Genomic DNA, 20,495 nt, shown 5'->3' with positions numbered 1-20,495 from the left:
CCTCTGAGGATTCTTTTAACATGGAAGCAGCTTGGATCTTGCCAATATGCTTTCCCAAAATGGCGTTTTTTTTAATCTGTAAAAACTTAAATTAAAATGTACTTAGAATGTTCTTAAGTGTTTGACTTCGAAGTCTTATGTTCTTATGTTCTTATATACTTTGCTCTTATTAAAAACGTGTATTCTGCGAAAGTAACCAAATGGGTAGACTGGAGTCGTTTATAATGCGTGTAATACTAATAATACCAATACTAATAATAATAATACGGGATTTTAGTTTGTATAAACGACTGCAAGAATCCGGTGTTCCAGCCTTATAGATACAGGGGCTAGCTACGCAGAAACTTGCGTAGCGAGAAAACAATTTATCAAGCAACAACAAACTCTCAAAAAGAAATCAACTCAAATGAAAAACTTTCAATACACAAATCCACACATATTTTTTTTCTCAAGAATTATTTTGAGCAGGAAAAAAATATAATTGCAATATTGACACTTTTCTTTTGTTTGGAGGTTTCTAGACGACTAAAATTGTTCCATTCATTACTTTTTGCTTTATTTCTACTATGTATAAATTAGTCGTCTACCTTGCTAGACTACCAAATGGGAATCATTTGAAAATCAAATCGCAGGGGGAAATTGGTTAAAAATCATTGCTTGATAGATTAAAACAAAGGGACATATATCATTATGGTCTATGATATATGTATCGTGAATTTGAAATATTATATATAGCGTATTATATATATCTTTAGAGGTTTTCACACTGGTGTTATTTTTGAGTGATCTGAAGCTCTTTGAAAACTAAAATCACATAATTACAATGTCGCATCCCGGCAAATATAAGAAAGCCCGGGGGGGTACTACCCTTGTCGACCGACGGGGGTGCTCCGCTGAGGTTCGAAAAATGGACCCTACGTGGGACTCGAAATTTGCGAAAAAAGTGACCCTGAATGGGACTGAAATTCCCAAATTTTCTCAAATTTTCTACTTTTTTCACAAATTTTCCAAAAATAGGCACCCTACGAGGGACTAATTTTTCTATTTTGGTGTTTTTGCGACCCTATCTGGGACTTGTGGAGGTTAAAAAAAGGTACCCTGACCAGCGGAGCATCCCCGTAACCCATCCTGCCCTAGTACCCCCCCCCCCCGGGTAAGAAAGGTAGTGCAAAACAAATTTGGAGGGAAAGATATCAACAAAAGATCGTGGTCAAACGATGGAAGGAGAATATTATGATATCAAATTATAAACCCTCAGGTTAACGAAGGATGTGTATGTCCTTGCTAACTAAAAATCAATAATCAACCCTTACGGCATAGATCAGAGGGAAATCCCTCAAAGACATTTTCCCCAGATTTTTGTTCTCTTTGGGGTTTAGAAGGTATGTAGGGCTAGGTATAATCACAAACTTTCCTTTTTCATTTTTTAGGAGCTGGCCAATCAAAAGTGACTTTGAATAAGTCAACTATTTATATGGTTGGAATAGTTGTAGCTGTTTTGTTTGTTTTACTCGTGGTTGACATCAAGCTCAAGCTGGATGCTTTAAAACCGGCAACACAAGCAGAAGGAGAAGGACACCAACAGAATTATCAAGTCAACCATTCTCACTAAAAATCTTCACCTACATTTAAACAAACAACTCTCATACACAACCTAAAAATATGTATTTAGCAGCATTATGCAATACAACAGAATCAAATATCACATTGCTGCTGCGAATCGACAGGATTTTGTGGAAACACAAAAGAACACTGTCAGCAATCAACATCTATGATATGTATGAAGAAGTTGATGCCTGAACAAAATGTTGCATGGCTGCCACAAAATAATGATTGTAGACTTGATAAGAAGCTTCGGAAGAAAATATGGTGCAATGTTCTTTCGAAAACCGTCTAGAGATTGATATTGTTTGGTATGCAAAATATAATTCTTTCTGATTTAACCATCAAGGGATCTGTATACCGAGTTTATCGTTTACATCTGCAATTTTAAGGGATCCTCTAAAATAAGAAAACCCTCCTCAATCAAAAAGTCGTCACTGGGGAGGAAGATAAATTGGATACATATATATTGAATATATTTCAGTTATTTATGAACCGTGTATAATCTGAAAATCCAATATGATATACGATAATAATACCATTTTCATATCTTATCTTATTATTATGTAACAGTCAAACAAAAATTTCTTCATTTCACTGGTATCGCTATTAACCAAAAACTATAAAGATGCAGGGATATAAAAACCATTTAGAACTGACCCAAATGTTCAAGAGAACTGTTCTGGTGCATACCAAATCTTGAATCACGATTGCAGAAGATATTTGATTTGAAGTAGTAAAGAGGTTCCTGGTAAGGATACGTTTATTACTCACATTATGATTCGTTTCTTAGCAAAGACACTGAGAGAATGTTGCAAGGGTTATACGCTCAAATAAACACCTACGTTATTCTGAGCACCGGAACTCATTTTAACTCTGACTACCGTAGCATTCATTATATCTTTACAGGGTCAAACTGAAAAAGAACAGTCCCTGGCCACACTATCTAGTTGAGTTACTACATGAAGTGATTTCTCCAGGATCAAACACTAAGAGGCGAGAATTTAATAACCGAATAAAGCACAAACCAAACCAAATTAGGTGTAGAGGTTTTTGAGTAAGAACTTGGAAAGTTTTGATGAGCGTAGTTATAGAATGGCTTTTCATTCACTGAAGGCAAAAGTACTTTTGCATTATTTTTATAATAAGGATGCTGGATGTTGAAATATGTGGATTACATTTACCCTGAAAAGAGGGGCAGTGGTACTAATTGAATTCCACAATTTTAAATTTTAAGTAAATTTTAACGATTTTCAAAATCAAAAAAAAAGTCCATATAAACTAAACGAACGAAATAATATTCTTTCGAAGAAAGAACGTGAAACAATCAAAGAATGGCGTGAAGACAGCCCTCGGGCTAAGCTCCACTTTAAGAAAATATGTAAAAAGACCGTTATCGATGAACTGCAAATTTAATATTAGTTTCACAGAGGTCAATATAGAACTTTTCGAATCTTATTTTTTCGATTTCATTAAGAAAATTGAAGAACCGGGTCATTTTCCATTTAAATAATACGATGACAATATGGGGGTCCCCAACAATCAATATGGTCGTCTACACGTTTTGTTTTATTAGAACACCTAAAATTTGGCTGAGCCTGGATGTGCTTATTTTTTTAGCAATTTTCAACCTAAAATGTTCTTAAATGCGTTCTTAATTTTTCAGACTACTCTAAATCGAAAATATCATGCAAAAATAAAGACTGGCAGGCTCGGATACAGAGGGAGGCTATAACCAATGGAGGAGAGTGCACTTTATTATCGTATTGCCTTATATGGAAACTAATTACTCTCCGTGAATAAGATAGCCTACTTCCTGTATCCGACCCTGACTGGTAAAATTTGGACAATAAATTGACTCTCGATTTTAGAAAATCTCTATCTCTAAGTTCGGTTAAAACTGCTTGAAAAGAAAAAAAAAGTGTAGTTTTCCAAACTGAGGCTGGGTATGTTCTTACGATGTTCTTAGTTTTTCGACAAATTTCAGTCTCAATGTTCTTATAAACTGGGTTCTAATAAAAAAACGTGTATTAATGTTAGATCTTAGATAGCTAGATCGACGTAACAATTACTGTGAGCCTAGAAATTACTATTCTTCCGAGAAAATTGAAAAAAATATCAATTCATACAAACATCTGCTGGATATATATTCAATATGATTAGAATTCATATTATATTTTCCCTTGCAGTTTTGCCTATGGCGTCACTATTTTGTTCATAAAAAGTTTTCCCGGGCCTATAATCCGCGTCCTCCCTCTCAGAAATATCTCAGTAATATACTTTTCTTTCGAATAGACTAAAAATGGCTAGGCCTTAAAAAAGATGTCACGGGACCACAGGCTTGGCCCCCTACTATGAGCCTAAATGTTAACTATTCATTTTCAATTATTTTTCCGAAAAAATTGAAAAAATATCAATTCATATAAACATCTGCTGGATATATACTCAATATGGTTAGAATTCATTATATCAATTGTAAAATATATTATCATGAAAATTTTGATTTGATCTTTTTTCGCATTTGAAGGGCTACAAGTTAGATTTACCATAATTTGTTCTGTTACTGATTGAAAACGCACCAACAATATGATCATCACCGACACAACGAAATGTTTGGAATCGTATAAAAAAGATTTTAAGCATAGTTTTAAAAGAAACTTTATATTTTTCTTGTTGAACTTTGGTCTTGCATTTTCCGGTGGTTTTATGTTCCTGTATATCGAATATTGTTATGACGTGGTTCCTCCAGAAATTTCAAAACAAGACTTAAAATTGACGAAACTTTGTAATAATTCGACAAATATGTCCAAGAATTCAAGTGGACAACTAAACGTAAACAAATCTATAATTTCGAATAACTGTATGTTCTCGGATATGTTCATGGTTGATTTTCAATCTTTCTGCAAAGAATTTATTCATGTTTCTCAGAAGAAGAATGGATGTAATTTTTCAGCCAAAAACATTATGCGATGGTTAGAATATACTTTTACAATACATTTCACAATAGGTAGGTCAATTACTTTCCATTTTGTGGAATCAAACCAGTGTTACCAAAGAGTACCAAGTGAATGGAGAAAGTGTGCAGCATAGACCTCCAAAGAGACCAAATCTTTGAAAAAAAACTGACCCTTACGTTTTAGTTAAGCTGAGAAACTCCGATCCGTACAGCCGGTCCGGCAGGAGAATATATCACAACCTTTAGCATTATTCACCTTTTCGATCGTAGCCACCAATTGCCGCGCAGGCATTTTTTTGTCCGCTTTATCCCACTAAAACCGTCACAGTCCTTTTTCCGCACCTATAGACATAGAAAAATGTGTCAAAAAAGGATCAGATAGAGTTTAGTGGGATAAAAGTGGCACACGCCTGACTACGCGACTACGGTCGAAAAGGTGTATTAACATACTAATATCATACATAGTAAGGACTAGTAGATACCATACAATATTGATATAGTTGAATTAAAAATAATCTTTTTTTTATAAAAGCGAAGCGCAGCAAGTGTTTATTTAGACTGTCAATTGCGATACCGTAGGCCTTTACATAAGATTTCACTTTTATGGTTTGTTTTGGCAAGTTATGTACAGGCCTCCGGTATCGCACTTTACGGTCAAAATAAACCCGTGCTTAACTTCTCTAATATGGAAAGCAGGTATGCCTCTCTAAACAGAATAAACAAAAGACTTTGTGCTCAGACGATACGGGAGGACTGAGAAAAGTTATTCTTCTTGCTTTAGCTGCTGAGTAGATAAATGGTAGAAGATTAAATGCTATCCTTTAATGTATGTTTAACTTATGCCCATTTAACTTTCATGTAGGTTGGGGGAGGATCGTACCACGTTCCAATACAGGAATGATCGCCACCATCATATACGCCGTCCCTGCAATCACCGTCTGTACCCTCAATCATATGTTCGCTGGTAGAGTCATTCTCGATGCTTTGAAAATCGTCATCATCCTTATCGAAACAAAAGTCTTCAAACGTCAGAAAATCATTGGGTTTAATCGTAAAATCATCATATCTTTGTTTGTATTGACACTCTTATCGATGTTTTTATTTGGAATGTACATCAAGCCATATACCGATCATCTGTCGGTAATACAGAGAATTTATTTCATGGTTGTTACCATCTTGACTATAGGCTTTGGTGATTTTGTTTATGATACAGAAGAGATGGCTAGCTATGATGATTGGCCTTTGACAACTGTTATTGTAATCTTTTGTTTTGTGAATATTTTTGCTTGTGTTGCCAGCTTGATCACAGCCATTGTGGAAGCAATTTCAGGAGACGAAACAAATAAGGATGAGAATTCGAAAGAAAGTCATGATCACAAATTGTCTATAGATAATATGATAGAAATGTCTTTAAATGAGCCATCATAGATAGAAAATATTCTAATAATGTTTTACATTGGGTGAGACCATTTGTATTTTTTGTTTTACAGGTTAGCATGTTAAAAGCATGAGTATTGTTACAATTTGTTCCGCGTTACCCCTTATTCGCGTCAAGACTTTCTGTGAGATAGGGATGTCCAAACAAGATACACTGCAGGATTCCATAGTCCATATAAAAACTGAGTGAGTGAGTGAGTGAGTAAAAGGAGTAAAAGAGCAGTGATCTGTCGAACTGGCATCTCTCTAGACCCCCTGTCTCAGAGCCCCAGTGAGAATTTCCCCACATTGGGGAGGAAGATTTCTATAAAAGGAAGATAAATTCTATGTTTCCCAGTTAAAAAATTCACTGTGGGAAAGGTTTTGGAGATATTTGCAATTGAAATTCAAAATAATGGGGATGAAATCAAAGCCAATTTCCCAGTGAGGCTGAAATTGAAGGGTTTCTTTTTCACTTAGGATTTTCACCAAGTTTTCAAGTGGTAGGGTTCCCACATGTGACGCGGATGTGTCTCAAGGCAGTATGAAATTTTCTCACGTTCATGTTATCAAAAGCTGAGAACACGACAGGGCGGGCGGGGACCTAGCATCAGCCAACACCAAGGTATTTCTGGCATCTATGAGAAATATATTGTAATGAACCCAGGAATACAACAGGGAAGACGATTTCTAACTCAAACTGCAAAAACTGGGCATTACAGGGCATTACATAGCCCATGTCTGATATATACGACATTGGGACTTAAAGGGTTAAGGGCTCTTACCATAGTCAATTCAAAAGATCGGTTATGAGATTTGAAGATAAAAATTCACTATGGTCAGAGCCCTTAAAGAAAATTTTTGCTCCTCGCACTTTTTTTTATAAGGAACACGTTTATAAGAAACTTGAGGCTGAAAATAGTCTGAAAAATAAGGAACTGCTCAGGGTGAAAATAAAATATCAAGTTAAGAAACTGCAAGAGTTCAATTTGAACTTGCACACATTTACAACAACTTAAATAAAAAGACGGAAAATATTGCTGAAACACCTTTCAATATGTCAAGAAAACAAAAAATGCTGATAAAGAAGCTACACACTTAGCAAATCCAAACTTAACAGCTAAGTAGCTGAGGAACTCGATAAGGAACTTTGAAGCTGAAACTCTCTGGCAAAATAAGGAACTCCAGGCTCGGAGCCAAGTTAAGGTTTCTTATAAAAAAACGTGTACCCATAGAATAATTTAAATCAAAGTCAAGTAAAATCAAATCAAAGATGTAAAATATTTTTGAAACGACTTATATCAATATTACACCAAAAAAGTTTGGTCTCTGGCAACCTCTAACAGATTTGTGAATGCTCCTTACAGACCACTACCTAGAGCTCAGCGACTTAGACTAGAGTCTATAAACGATATATGGTTTGATACAAACCAAACTAGGTTACATTGGTCATTTATTTAATCATACATACGGATAGAAAGCTACCCCATTAAAAAAATTTAACTACAAAGTGAGAAAAGGGTATTTAAATACAAATGATATGATAACAATTATATAAAACTTTCGTTGGGATACATTACCAAACTGCGTTTGTTTATTGGGTTATTTTACTAGCAGTTGCTTATTTTACTGGTTTCTGTTTCTACATTTTTAAGTTTTTTTTGTTCGAGGTCGGTCACCAGAAATATTGGAATATGTTGTCAGGTACTTGAAGTGGTAGACCTTTCCATTGAACAAAACTTCGAAACAACCTACTTTGCATATAGAGGTAGTTGGGCATGTGTCATCTGGTTAGAATAAGCAAGATTCTGAACACCTCCCATATGCGCTGTGGTTGTAAAACATTGTTTGTGATTTGGATAGACGCCAGCAGGGTAGATGACTTGTGATTGGGGTGGGTAGCCTGCAGCAGATTGTGGTGGGTAAACGGTTTGTTGACCAGGGTATTGACATTGACCAGAAACGACAACACCATTAGGTGAGACGAGATCAGTAGGAGTTGGGTGCTCGTTCATAACCAATGCTTAAATGACAACATTAAAATGTTTCATAATTGAACTTTACAGTGCTTTATGAGCCCAAGGGTACGTACGTACGCGCGTTTTTCAGGCTTTCTAGAATGCACTGTAAGGACCGAAACGAGCAGTCTAAGGGTGTAAAAAGTGAGAACAACGGAGATTTTGGGAAATCTGACCCCCTCACCATCTTTTGTCGTAAAATGAACAAAAAATTCCAAGAAACTGGAAGAGTCGATTTTTCACCCAAATTTACCCAAATTTGGCTAAATTTTCACTTTCAAAGGGTTCAATTTCGAGACCCTGATTTTTGCCTGCATATACTGTTTCTTGATTTGAGTGCTCGCCCAGGTACTACAGACAGTAATGTGGTTATGTTGCAAATGAATGCCCATTTACTCACCTCCTGAGGTATTTGATCGACAACAACAACCTGAGTTTCGGCAGCAAGTGATTGAGATGGTCATGGAAATGATAAACTCAAGGATCATCAGACCCATGATTGTGGCAAAAATTGACACACCAGCTTCCTTATCGTCGTCACAATCGCGATAGAGCAGATATTCGTATGCCGTATCGTTTACATCTAACAAATTGCAATGCTTGTAATAACTGCAAAGAAGAAGCAAGAATTTTTTGCTATTTTCAATGGGCTAACTTTGACTAAATGTTCCAATGGGGGACCACGTGGTGATGGGAAATGCACAATTTAGGGATGATTCAACTGAGTTGTCAGGTTGTCAGTATGGGTTACAGAAGAGACGGTCTTTTTTTATATGTAAAATAATTATTTTCATCATGGCTGGCGTGATTGGCATCATTTTCAAATTCGTGATTTCGTGATTTAAGATTTTAAAGTGCGTGATTGCGTGATCGGAGGAACAAAACACGAATCTTATGAATTAGGATACTTACACAAAGCCACTTAAGAAAAATCTTCCAACAAAAAACGAGACGACACAACACACGATATTGAATCCCATATTGACACCATTGAAAGATGTTTGTTTAGGCTTCTTGGCCGACATCACACCAACAATACCGGTGATTAAAATCCAGATACCAAACCAGATGCCAGAATAATTTTCATTCACCCAATAATTATGATGGAAAACTGCTTTTGCAACAATCCCCAAGACAGCAGTTAATACTCCGATCACAATTTGCGTAATCCCTAGAAAAATATAATTAAAGATTTTGAAAAAGTTTGAATAGTATATGAGGAGCTTTGACTCGATCAGAGATTCCAAATCTTACACTGTATGATATCACCCCTAACGCACCTAATCTAAAAATATTAACAAATCTGCACAAATTTATCTTGCTTTATCTTGCAATCCCATCCCCCTTTTCGTTAATTAATTACAATATCAAAAGAAAGGTTATAACTTTCACGGTTTTCCAATCATTTCGAAATGAATGATGGGGTTGGAACTCGTACAAAGTTCTAGTTGAATTAATTATGAATATATACAGTGCCGTAGGAAGCATTTTTATATTGAGGGGGCTGAAGTTTAGTGACACCGTGAGGGCCAACCATGGTTTGGCCCAAGGGGGGAAATTTTGAAAATTTGAGCTCTAGATTGCTTGAAAATGCACTCAAAACAAAATACTTTCGAGAAAAAACAACATAAAACTTTGCATTTTGCAAAATAACGATTTTTAAAAAAGTTATGGGGGGGGCAGCATAGCCCCCCTTGCCCCCCAGTTGCTACGGCACTGATATATATATATACTGTATGATAAGGCGCGTCTCTTACGCTGACCAGGGCAGAATAAACAAAAAAACTTGTGCTCACGCGATGCAGGAGAAAGAGAAAGTTTTTCTTTTTTTTTGTTTTAAAAATGTTGCAAGCAGAATTTGATTGATTTCAAAAGGTAAGAGCTTATCCGTATCGAGAAAAAAATTCCTGCTACTTTTATGGCTTTTGTATAGGTCTACGATTCAGACTTACTGCTTTTGCGTTTGAGATTAAAGAAAAAGTTACTACTTATAAGACACCAGACAGTTGCATAGGTGGTTTTAGACTGTGTCGAACTGATCAGATAAAGAGGCTTATAATTGCAATTTCATTGTCTTTTAACGAGCGTTGGACTCCTCGCATGTTTCCGATGTACTTGCACTATTGTCTCAAATCCGCCAGTGAGTCGATGCCATTTGACCTAGACTTAAACTGCACTTTAAGTTAATACCTAGCTTTACCAGGTGTCCAAGGAAAAACAAAAAATAGTAAAAGTTTATATGTATGGAAACTAGTCTACTCATCGTGCATTAACAAGAACATATACACGCTTTTTTTTTATAAGAATACCTTTTATAAGAATATTAGGGTGAAAATTGGCCAAATCGTAAGAATACCCTAAGAATACCCTCCAGGGTGAGTTTTAGTCAATTGATAAGAATAAGACTGTCATTTTTCAGAAAATGGTAAAACAAAAGTTACACAGATAATTTAACAAAAGAGATATTGTACTTTCTTTCGTGTGTGTTACGTTACTCACATAAGCTGTCCAGGAAAGAAATTTTTCTCTGAAATAATAAGAATACGTTAAGAATATTTCACCCTCAATTTTGGCAATTTCTTAAGAATACTTGACCCTCAGTCAAAGTACACTATTCTTATAAAAAAAAAAGCGTGTAGTCCATAGAACATAAATAAAGATCTTACCTAGCCCACTGATAAATTTCACATTCATACTAAATGTTCCTTGAGCCGGTACAGTAGCCATGCAATTTGGTCTTATCACAGTTGGAGGTCCGTGATAGGAATAAGAAGAGCTTCTTTCTGGACAGAAGAGCCTGCGGATCAACCCAATAGGTATTATAACCAACATTTTTATTCTTTATTTACTAAAAAGAATTTACATGATTATAGGTATGAAAAGGTATAACAATCGGCATCTACCGACATCGTTACGCAGGCACGACGGAAGCTTTTTATATCTGGTACGGCGAATGAGGAAATTTAAGCGATTTTATAGCGATTTGACCGACGAAGAGGAAAACTTCGGGTATTTTTTTGAAAATCTGGTACGGCGGCCGCCGTACCTGCCGTACCCGTTGCGTCGTGCCTGATTACGAAAAGTTAAAAGTTTTAGTTTTACATAAGTGTTCTTGTTTCATATCAGAAACGTTTCTCATATTTCGCAACCTCTAACAGATTTGCGAGTGCTCCTTACAGACCACTACCTAAAGCTCAGCGATTTAGACTATAAACGAGAGGATTTTTCATATGCGAGATACGAGTTACAAGTTACGAGTTACGAGTTGCATTTAGAACCACGAGTTGCGAGTTACTTTTTACGAGTTACGAGTTACGAGTTGCATTTTAACAAAATAAAATCGCGAGTTGCGAGTTACGAGTTGCATCTTAACACACAAAATTCGCGAGTTGCAAATTAAAAGTGCGAGTTGCAAATTGAAGGTGCGAGTTGCATATTAAAAGTGTGAGCTGCAAATTAAAAGTGCGAGCTGCAAATTAAAATCAAGTCTGAGATTGTTATCTTAAATAATAACAGCACAAAAAAAGCTAAACCCAAAGCAAAGCATGGAAAATTCAGCCAAACTGTTTACGTTTTGTGACTAAAGTTGTGAAACCACTCAAATCACACTTTTTTTCGCTCATTTTTGTATAAAAACAAAACAGAGCTTTACATAACTTTAAGTTTTGAAAGGAAATGCGCGTGTTTCTTCCTATCGAGAAACATCTTTAATGTTGCTTTTAATAAAGTGGACGTTACCTGTCATTTTCAAGACAAAGTGACACTTTTTGACAAAATTATTGACAGGCTACTTAAGTGTGATACCTGCAAGCTTTATTAAACCAAATATTTTAATTGTACAGAATGAGATGCCTTTGATATAAATGGATAAATATTGTCAAGAGACAAACTTTGGGAAGGGCAGTTTTAGAGATTCTAATCAATTATTCTATTGTCCTTATGTTGATAAAATCACTTATTTTTATGAAATAATGATCTGATGGTCAAATATAAAGCTTCTTTAAGCAATCCCATCAAAGGTTTTGTCCCCGGGGGTGGGGGGTACTACCCTTGCCGACTGACGGGGATGCTCCGCTGAGGTTCCAAAATATGACTCTACATGGGACTGGTTTTTCAAAAATTTTGCCGAAATTTGCGAAAAGAGTGACCTTGATTGGAACTGAAAATCCAAAATTTTCTAAAATTTTCTGCTTTTACCCCAAAACTTTCGAAAAAGGCACTCTACGAAGGACTTATTTGGGGTTTTGTCACCTATAAATTTGATGCTGATACACGTTTTTTTTTTATAAGGAACCTTAACTTTGCTCTGAGCCTGGAGTTCCTTATTTTTACAGAAAATTTCAGCCTCAAAGTTCCTTATCAGTTCCTTATTTACATAGCTGCTGAGTTTGGATAACCATCTCTTACTGTTCCTTAAAGCTTGATTTCTTATTCTCAGCCTGAGCAGTTCCTTAACAATTCCTTATTTTTTGGACCATTTTCAGCCTCGAGTTCCTTATAAACGTGTTCCTTATAAAAAAAAAACGTGTAACACAAAAGGATAGAAATCGACAACCTATTCAAGCTTCAATAGCTTTCAAATGGCTGTTCTACAATCATGTTAAAAATCTATTGAGAATTTAGCTTATTTCCTTGTTTTTCAAAATTTGGAGTTCGGGCGAGATTTTGGGCCATCTCTTAAATATAATCGGATATTTCAAATTGGCACCGGTTTATAGATTTCCCGGCTATAGTCAGTCATAATCAGCCGTATTGGACCATTTTTGAACTTTTGGATCCTCAGATCCTAAAGTCTTAAATCTAGCGTTAAAACTCTATCCTTCCGACCTAACTAAGAGCACTTCCAAATCGTTTTTAGTTTTGAAAATTCGTGGGAATTTCCCTTTTTTCTAAAATATTACAACCATGATTGTACACGCTTTGCATGTGATCTTATAATTACTGTAGGTGAAACAACCCCTTAGAGCCATCGTTCTCAGCCTGTTACCTTGTTACCCCCTATTACCCCGTGTTACCCCATGTTACCCTTTTTAGTAACAACGCATCCAAACCTATTACCCCCGCCCGGGACACTTTTCTCTACAGTTCTTTACACTCGTAAATACTTTTTGTACATTTTTTTTCTTTCTCCACCAAATATTTGCTCTTCTTATGTATAATAGTGAGCAGCAATAATCATTTAATCATTTAAAAAATATCTTTCCTTTTATCAATAGAAATTTTCACTCTTACTGACTTTTCAATTTGTAACACGCACTTTTAATTTGCAACTCGCACTTTTAATTTGCAACTCGCACTTTTAATTTGCAACTCGCACTTTCAATTTGCAACTCGCGAATTTTGTGAATTAAAATGCAACTCGTAACTCGTAACTCGCGATTTTATTTTGTTAAAATGCAACTCGTAACTCGTAACTTGTAAAAAGTAACTCGCAACTCGTGGTTCTAAATGCAACTCGTAACTGGTAACTCGTAACTCGCAACTCGTATATTATCATATCACATAAACGATAAGTATAAACGACTCTATAAACGATATATGGTTTAATACAAAGCAAAATAGGTTAAATTGGTCATTTATTTAATCATACATACAGAAAGGATTCACGGATAGAAAGCAACCCTATAAAATACATATTTAACTACATAGTGAGGAATAGACTAGTAAACTAGTCGTTGAAAACAGACTCATATACAAAAAATCAAGCTCCAAATAAAAAGAATCGAAGGGGTGAAGTTGCTTCTCTTTTCTGAATTTCAACGACTAGAAGCTATTTCCCTCAAAAAACGTTGTTTAATTTTACAACTTTTTTTAGGTTTTTGAGAATCCATCCAACTTTTTTGACTAAATGATATTTCATAGTAACATTGAACATGGGAACATATTAATAAATATAAGCATTTCTAAAAACGCAATAAACAGAAAGGAAAATAAATGCAATCCCGCACGGGTCAGACACACAGAAATTTGTATGTCTCTCCTTACGATTTTAGGTGAAGAAAAAAAGGCGTTGGAAGTAGCTTCTAGTCGGTTATTTTCCTTTTCTCTCATGCACGCTGAATATTTAATTAGTGTTTACATTATTTGATTGACAGTTTTATTATAAGGTTATAAGTAATAACCGACTAGTTTACTAGTCTAAGTGAGGAAAAGAGTATTTAAATACAATGATATGATAACAATTACATAATATTTTCGTTGGAATACATTACCAAACTTCATTTGTTTATTGGGTTATTTTACTGACAGTTGCTTTTTTTACTGGTAATTTTCTGCTTCTACATTTTCAAGTTTTTTTGTTCGAGGTCGGTCATCAGAAATATTGGAATATGTTGTCAGGTACTTGTGGTGGTAGACGTTTCCATTGAACAAAACTTTCAAACAATCTACTTTGCATATGGAGGTAGTTGGGCATGTGTCATCTGGTTAGAATAAGCAAGATTCTGAACACCTCCCATATGCGCTGTGGTTGTAACACATTGTTGGTGATTTGGATAGACGCCAGCAGGGTAGATGACTTGTGATTGTGGTGGGTAGCCTGCAGCAGGTGGGTAAAAAGCTTGTTGACCAGGGTATTGACATTGACCAGAAACGACAACACCATTAGGTGAGACGAGATCAGTAGGAGTTGGGTGCTCGTTCATAACCAATGCTTAAATGACAACATTAAAATGTTTCATAATTGAACTTTACAGTGCTTTATGAGCCCAAGGGTACGTTTTCAGGCTTTCTAGAATGCACTGTAAGGACCGAAACGAGCAGTCTAAGGGGGTGTAAAAAGTGAGAACAACGGAGATTTTGGGAAATCTGACCCCCTGACCATCTTTTGTCGTAAAATGAACAGAAAATTCCAAGAAACTGACAGAGTCGATTTTTCACCCAAATTAACCCAATATTTGCTAAATTTTCACTTTCAAAGGGTTCAATTTCGAGACCCTGATTGTTGCCTGCATATACTGTTTCTCGATTTGAGTGCTCACCCAGGTACTCCAGACAGTAATGTGGTTATGTTGCAAGTGAATGCCCATTTACTCACCTCCTGAGGTATTTGATCGACAACAACAACCTGAGTTTCGGCAGCAAGTGATTGAGATGGTCATGGAAATGATAAACTCAAGGATCATCAGACCCATGATTGTGGCAAAAATTGGTGCACCAACTTTCTTATCGTCGTAACAATCTCGGAAGAGCTGATAATCGTACGTGTCATTTAAGTTGTCATATACATCTAACAAATTGCAATCCTTGTAATGACTACAAAGAAGAAGTAAGAAATTTTTTGATATTTTCAACGGGCTAACTTTGACTAAATATTCAATAGGGGACACTTGGGGATGGGAAATGCACAACTTAGGGATGATTTTACTGAGTTGTCAGGTTGCCAGTATGGGTTACAGAAGAGACGGTCTTTTTTTATGAGAAAATGATTATTTTCATCATGGCTGGTGTGATTGGCATCATTTTCAGGTTCGTGATTTCGTAATTTAAGATTTTAAAGTGCGTGATTGCGTGATCGGAGGAACAAACGTGATCGTGATAGAAAGGAAATTTAATTCGTGATAACGTGATTTGGAATTTTTTTCGCGGGATTGCGCGATTTGAAAGGTGACTGGGGGCTCCTTTATCAATACCATTGTTCTTCACTCATGAGTATTTTTTCGAGTATTTTATAACTTCCTACGGTGACTAAGAAAAAACCTATGATACTGATGGCAAAGTTTTTTACCTATACCCCGTAGTAATCAACTTTTTTATCATTGAAAACTCTTTTGAGAAGTGAGATTATTTATAATCTTTCTCTATAAAAATGACGAGTTCTTATTGAGTTCTTGAATGATTACAAAAACTTTTTTGAGCATCCTTCTCGAAGTGAAATATGCACAGATTTGTGCATTCTTTCTCTTTAAATTGAATAAAAAATAGCATGTACAGTATGTGGCCCCCAAAACGGCGATCAAATTTGAAATGTCTCTCAAATCTAGAGGAAAAGAGATTTCACAAAAATTTTTGCTGCATGAAAACCTTTAACATCTCTACTTTATTTCCTTGATGTTCTTTTTCAAAATTTTCAATTTCAACAATATTTTTCAATCGCTTAAAGATAGGTAGCTTTTTTCTAATGGCCCCCAAAACGGAGGTTTGAAATTTTAGCGATTTCTCGAGATATCTTTAAGATATGAATACAAAATTTTGACCATAGTTTTGAAATATGATTTAGAGGGTTTTGGGCATAAATTGATTTGATAAAATTTTTACAGTATACCCCTGGTTGTCAAAATGCAGGTTTGGGGCCCCCAAAACGGAGGTGTAGTTAAAATCAAATTATTAAGCCCAGGGGTAATAGGGGGAAAAACTATGAACATATTTGTGTTTACCCTTAAATTTACGACCCGATAGTTGTAAGATTTATGATTTTTATGAAATATTTCAAGATTTTCGACATTGCAAAGTCCAAACTGAAAAATTAGAAATTTTCAAAATGACAATTTTGATTTAACAACGTCTTAATTAAGTTTTTGAAAACAAATCTCTTTTGAAAATAGTTCCATTCATGTATGGAATAAGTTGTGAAAATTTTAGAAAAAAAGCTTAACTGAAACTGAAAATATTAAGCTTTAAAGATATTTTTCTCCAATATTTTGCAAAAAAATGACAGTATTTGCTGTTTTTGCTGATTCAGCGAAAAATTTTATATATAATGTTAATTTTTTGCTATAAACTATTAACTTAAGGTGATAGGAATAGAATTCCAAGATTTTTTGCTTTTTTTCATATTTAGAATTTTCGGTTTTGTCAATGCTGATTCTAGGGCTCCAAAATACTGGTTGACCTTCAAGATGCTATATCTTTTATCCAGCCTCTAAAGTCACAGATGTATTTGCATTTTCTAAACGGCATTAGGTGTAGAAAGTTTCCTATACCCCGTTTTCATAACTTATTTTCAATATCCAAGGAGCTAGAGTGAGTTATATGCAATTTTTGTCTAATTTTGGTGTTAAAATATTTCCTTTAGACGCAAATATGTTATTTTGAATCTGTCTCAAACCATCAAAAACATGCTCATTTTTTAGTATAACCATCATTCTTTCAAAATAAACAAAAATCGTTAAATTCTGATAAATCTACAAGTCAGAATCTTCATTTTAATGAAAGCCTCCGTTTTGGGGGCCGTCTCCGTTTTGGGGGCCATATACTGTAACAGATACACGAATCTTATGAATTAGGATACTTACACAAAGCCACTTAAGAAAAATCTTCCAACAAAAAACGAGACGACACAACACACGATATTGAATCCCATATTGACACCATTAATAGATGTTTGTTTAGGCTTCTTGGCCGACATCACACCAACAATACCGGTGATTAAAATCCAGATACCAAACCAGATGCCAGAACAATTTTCATTCACCGAATAATTATGATGGAAAACTGCTTTTGCAACAATCGCCAAGACAGCAGTTAATAGTCCGATCACAATTTGCGTAATCCCTAGAAAAATATAATTAAAGATTTTGAAAAAGTTTGAATAGTATATGAGGAGCTTTGACTCGATCAGAGATTCCAAATCGTACACTGTATGATATCACCCCTATAGCACAATGCACTGAATCTAAAAATAGCAATAAATCTGCCCAAATTTATTCGTTTGTACGACTTGCAATCCCATCCCCCTTTGCGTTAATTAATTACAATATCAAAAGAAAGGTTATAACATCGATGGTTATAACTTTCACGGTTTTCCAATCATTTCGAAATGAATGATAGGATTGGAACTCGTACAAAGTTCTAGTTGAATTAATTATGAATATATACAGTGCCGTAGGAAGCATTTTTATATTGAGGGGGCTGAATACCGTGAAAAGCACAGGTAAAAATCATATATTGACGCTGTGCCGACGAATAGAGATTCTATGCATCGCGCAATCAACGAAGACAAAAGTAACCATGACGACCATCCAAGATCTTGGATGAAGTTCAAAGTTGATATTTTTATTCCCGTCGTTGAAAACACAACAAAAAAATATCATCAATGCTTTTTAAAAAGAGTCAGAGATAGAGAATCATAACATAAAGTCTGTCTATTATTTCGATTCAATTAAAAGTGACATTCCACTATTAATAGTTTAGTAATTACTGTTATACATTTGGGGATCATGTAAAAGATTTCTTTCGAAAGAAACTCAATTCGATTACACTTGGAGGTTTTTGGGGAATTCGTAAATAGTAAACTGCACACTGATACAGTCTGCTAGACATTAATAAGGTAATATTTGCTCTTCATCTTTGATTCTTTCTACAGTGATTAGATTAACACATGCGCGATAAAATTTCTATTATTGGTCTTCAGAGGTTAATATATTCCTTGAAAACTTAACCTCTGATACTCAGGGTAGGGGCTGAAGGTAAGTGACACCGCAAGGGCCAACGATGGTTTGGCCCGAGGCGAGAAATTTTGAAAATTTGAGCTCTAGATTGCTTGAAAATGCACTCAAAACAAAATGCTTTCGAGAAAAAACAACATAAAACTTTGCATTTTGCATTTCATGAAACTTCAGAGGACCAGTGCGTACTAAAATTCCCTTACAAGATATAAGCTTTTACACATCATTTTTTGGCATTTCTTATCTACTTTCTCCAGGGATAGGTGCCAAATTTGGGTCCAGGTGACCCTTTCAATACAAGCTTTTTTGTGAGTAACGTCAATTTTTACCAGCTGGATTTTTTTGGGGGTCTGAGGAGTGACAAATCTTTTAGCCAAGCTAGCGTAAAGAAAAATCATTACAACCCATAGATATTTATACATCGTTGGAAAGAAAAAGAACTGAAGTTTCTTCTGAGAGGGGTGCCAAATTACAAGACAAATATTTCTTACATTAAATGCACTTAGAAAATTGCCTTTTCTTAGGATATAGCTGAAAAAGGTTTTGGTTGTAAAATAACTTGGAATTTTCTGTCATAACTCATTCGTAATGTAATTTTAATATCAATCAAAAGAGGAAAAATTTAGGGTTTCAAAAATACCAAACTTAGCCCTTTGAAATAAATTCAAAGACTGTAGATAGTGATGATACAAAAGTGCTAAAAACATTAACATTTTAAAAAGCTTCTCTTTTTGACGTAAAAAAGTGACGTCAAACCCCCGGATTTCAACGCATGACACAAAACGCAACGTCAATTCTGCGCCATCTTTTCGTTTTAAAAATGTTGCAAGCAAACTTTGATTGATTTCAAAAGGTAAGAGCTTATCCGTATCGAGAAAAAAAATTCCTGCTACTTTTGTGGGTTTTGTATAGGTCTACGATTCAGACTAAATGCTTTTGCGTTTGAGATTAAAGAAAAAGTTACTACTTATAAGACACCAGACAGTTGCATAGGTGGTTTTAGACCGTGTAGAACTGATCACATGGAGAGGCTTATAATTGTGATTTCATTGTCTTTTAACGAGCGTTGGACTCCTCGCATGTTTCCGATGTACTTGCATTTTTGTCTCAAATCCACCACTAATTTCTGCTGACGTAATCATAATTTCGAAAAATTTTTTTTTTCAAATGATCGACTAGTAATTTTAAGACATGCCATAACTTACCCGAGTGCACCATTGTCCCAAATCCGCCAATGAGTCGATGCCATTTGACCTAGTGTCAGCCGAGGGTTGACATTACTGTTCCGGGGATAAGAATTCATTCAATATTGATCTCTTTGTTAAAGAATCTTCAGATTTTCTCATTTCTATTACATTCCCCAGAACAGCACAATGGTCCGAGACCCATTAGGATCTCGGTAGAACCTCCAAATGTCAGCCGAGGGTTGACATTACTGTTCCGGGGATAACAATTGATCGAGACTAATTTGAAGTTACTTTTTAGTATGCACTATCTGCATGTCTTTACTCCATAAAATATATATTAATTCTCCATCTTGAAAGTTGCAGGCTCCTTATCAAATATCCTTCGGCATGCTAGCCATACCGAAGGTGAGCGAAAATAAAATATGGCTGCCTGACACCTAGACTTAAACTGCACTTAAAGTATCTTACCAGGTGTCCAAGGAAAAACAAAAAATAATAAAGTTTATATGTATGGAAACTAGTCTACTCATCGTGCATTGCCAAGAACATATAGTCCATAGAACATGAATAAAGATCTTACCTAGCCCACAGATAAATTTCACATTCATACTGAATGTTCTTTGAGCCGGTACAGTAGTCATGCCATTTGGTCCTATCACAGTTGGTGGTCCGTGATAGGAATAAGAAGGGCTTCTTTCTGGACAGCAGAGACTGCGGATCAACCCAATAGGTATTATAACCAACATTTTTATTCTTTATTTACTAAAAAAAAATTTACATGATTGTACAATCAAAAACGCCTTTTTCAGAAGCATCCGGCGACGACCTTTTTTGAATATCTGCTGTTTGACTGTTAACCTAGATTATTGATTTTTGGATTCATTGTTCTGAATAGATGAATATGTCCCTCGAGATATTACATGATTATTTT

The 20,495-nt window shown here is 35.3% G+C and overlaps 3 protein-coding genes across 3 annotated transcripts in view; 1 reads left to right on the top strand and 2 right to left on the bottom strand.

Annotated features, from left to right (window-relative positions):
* The window catches only part of LOC136812278 (uncharacterized), a 277,042-nt gene that overhangs the window by 89,650 nt on the left and 166,897 nt on the right, over positions 1 to 20,495 (top strand). The gene's annotated exons all lie outside the window — the stretch shown is intronic.
* On the bottom strand, positions 7,411 to 8,595 carry LOC136812294 (uncharacterized). The gene is made up of 2 exons (XM_067068788.1): positions 8,393 to 8,595; positions 7,411 to 7,997 (listed from the first exon to the last, which is right to left on the bottom strand). Exons 1-2 carry the CDS (start codon positions 8,487 to 8,489, stop codon positions 7,726 to 7,728), a joined length of 369 nt encoding a protein of 122 aa, XP_066924889.1. The 5' UTR covers positions 8,490 to 8,595; the 3' UTR covers positions 7,411 to 7,725.
* Positions 14,099 to 20,403, bottom strand: LOC136812286 (uncharacterized). The gene is made up of 4 exons (XM_067068780.1): positions 20,145 to 20,403; positions 17,226 to 17,484; positions 15,029 to 15,246; positions 14,099 to 14,644 (listed from the first exon to the last, which is right to left on the bottom strand). The coding sequence occupies exons 1-4, from the start codon at positions 20,308 to 20,310 to the stop codon at positions 14,379 to 14,381; spliced, it is 909 nt and encodes a 302-aa protein (XP_066924881.1). The 5' UTR covers positions 20,311 to 20,403; the 3' UTR covers positions 14,099 to 14,378.

This window comes from Clytia hemisphaerica, unplaced genomic scaffold (assembly GCF_902728285.1).
Source record: "Clytia hemisphaerica strain Z4C2 unplaced genomic scaffold, Clytia hemisphaerica genome assembly, whole genome shotgun sequence".
Taxonomy (NCBI): domain Eukaryota; kingdom Metazoa; phylum Cnidaria; class Hydrozoa; order Leptothecata; family Clytiidae; genus Clytia; species Clytia hemisphaerica.
Note: the sequence above shows the minus strand (reverse complement) of the source record. Positions and strands in the feature narration are given on the sequence as shown.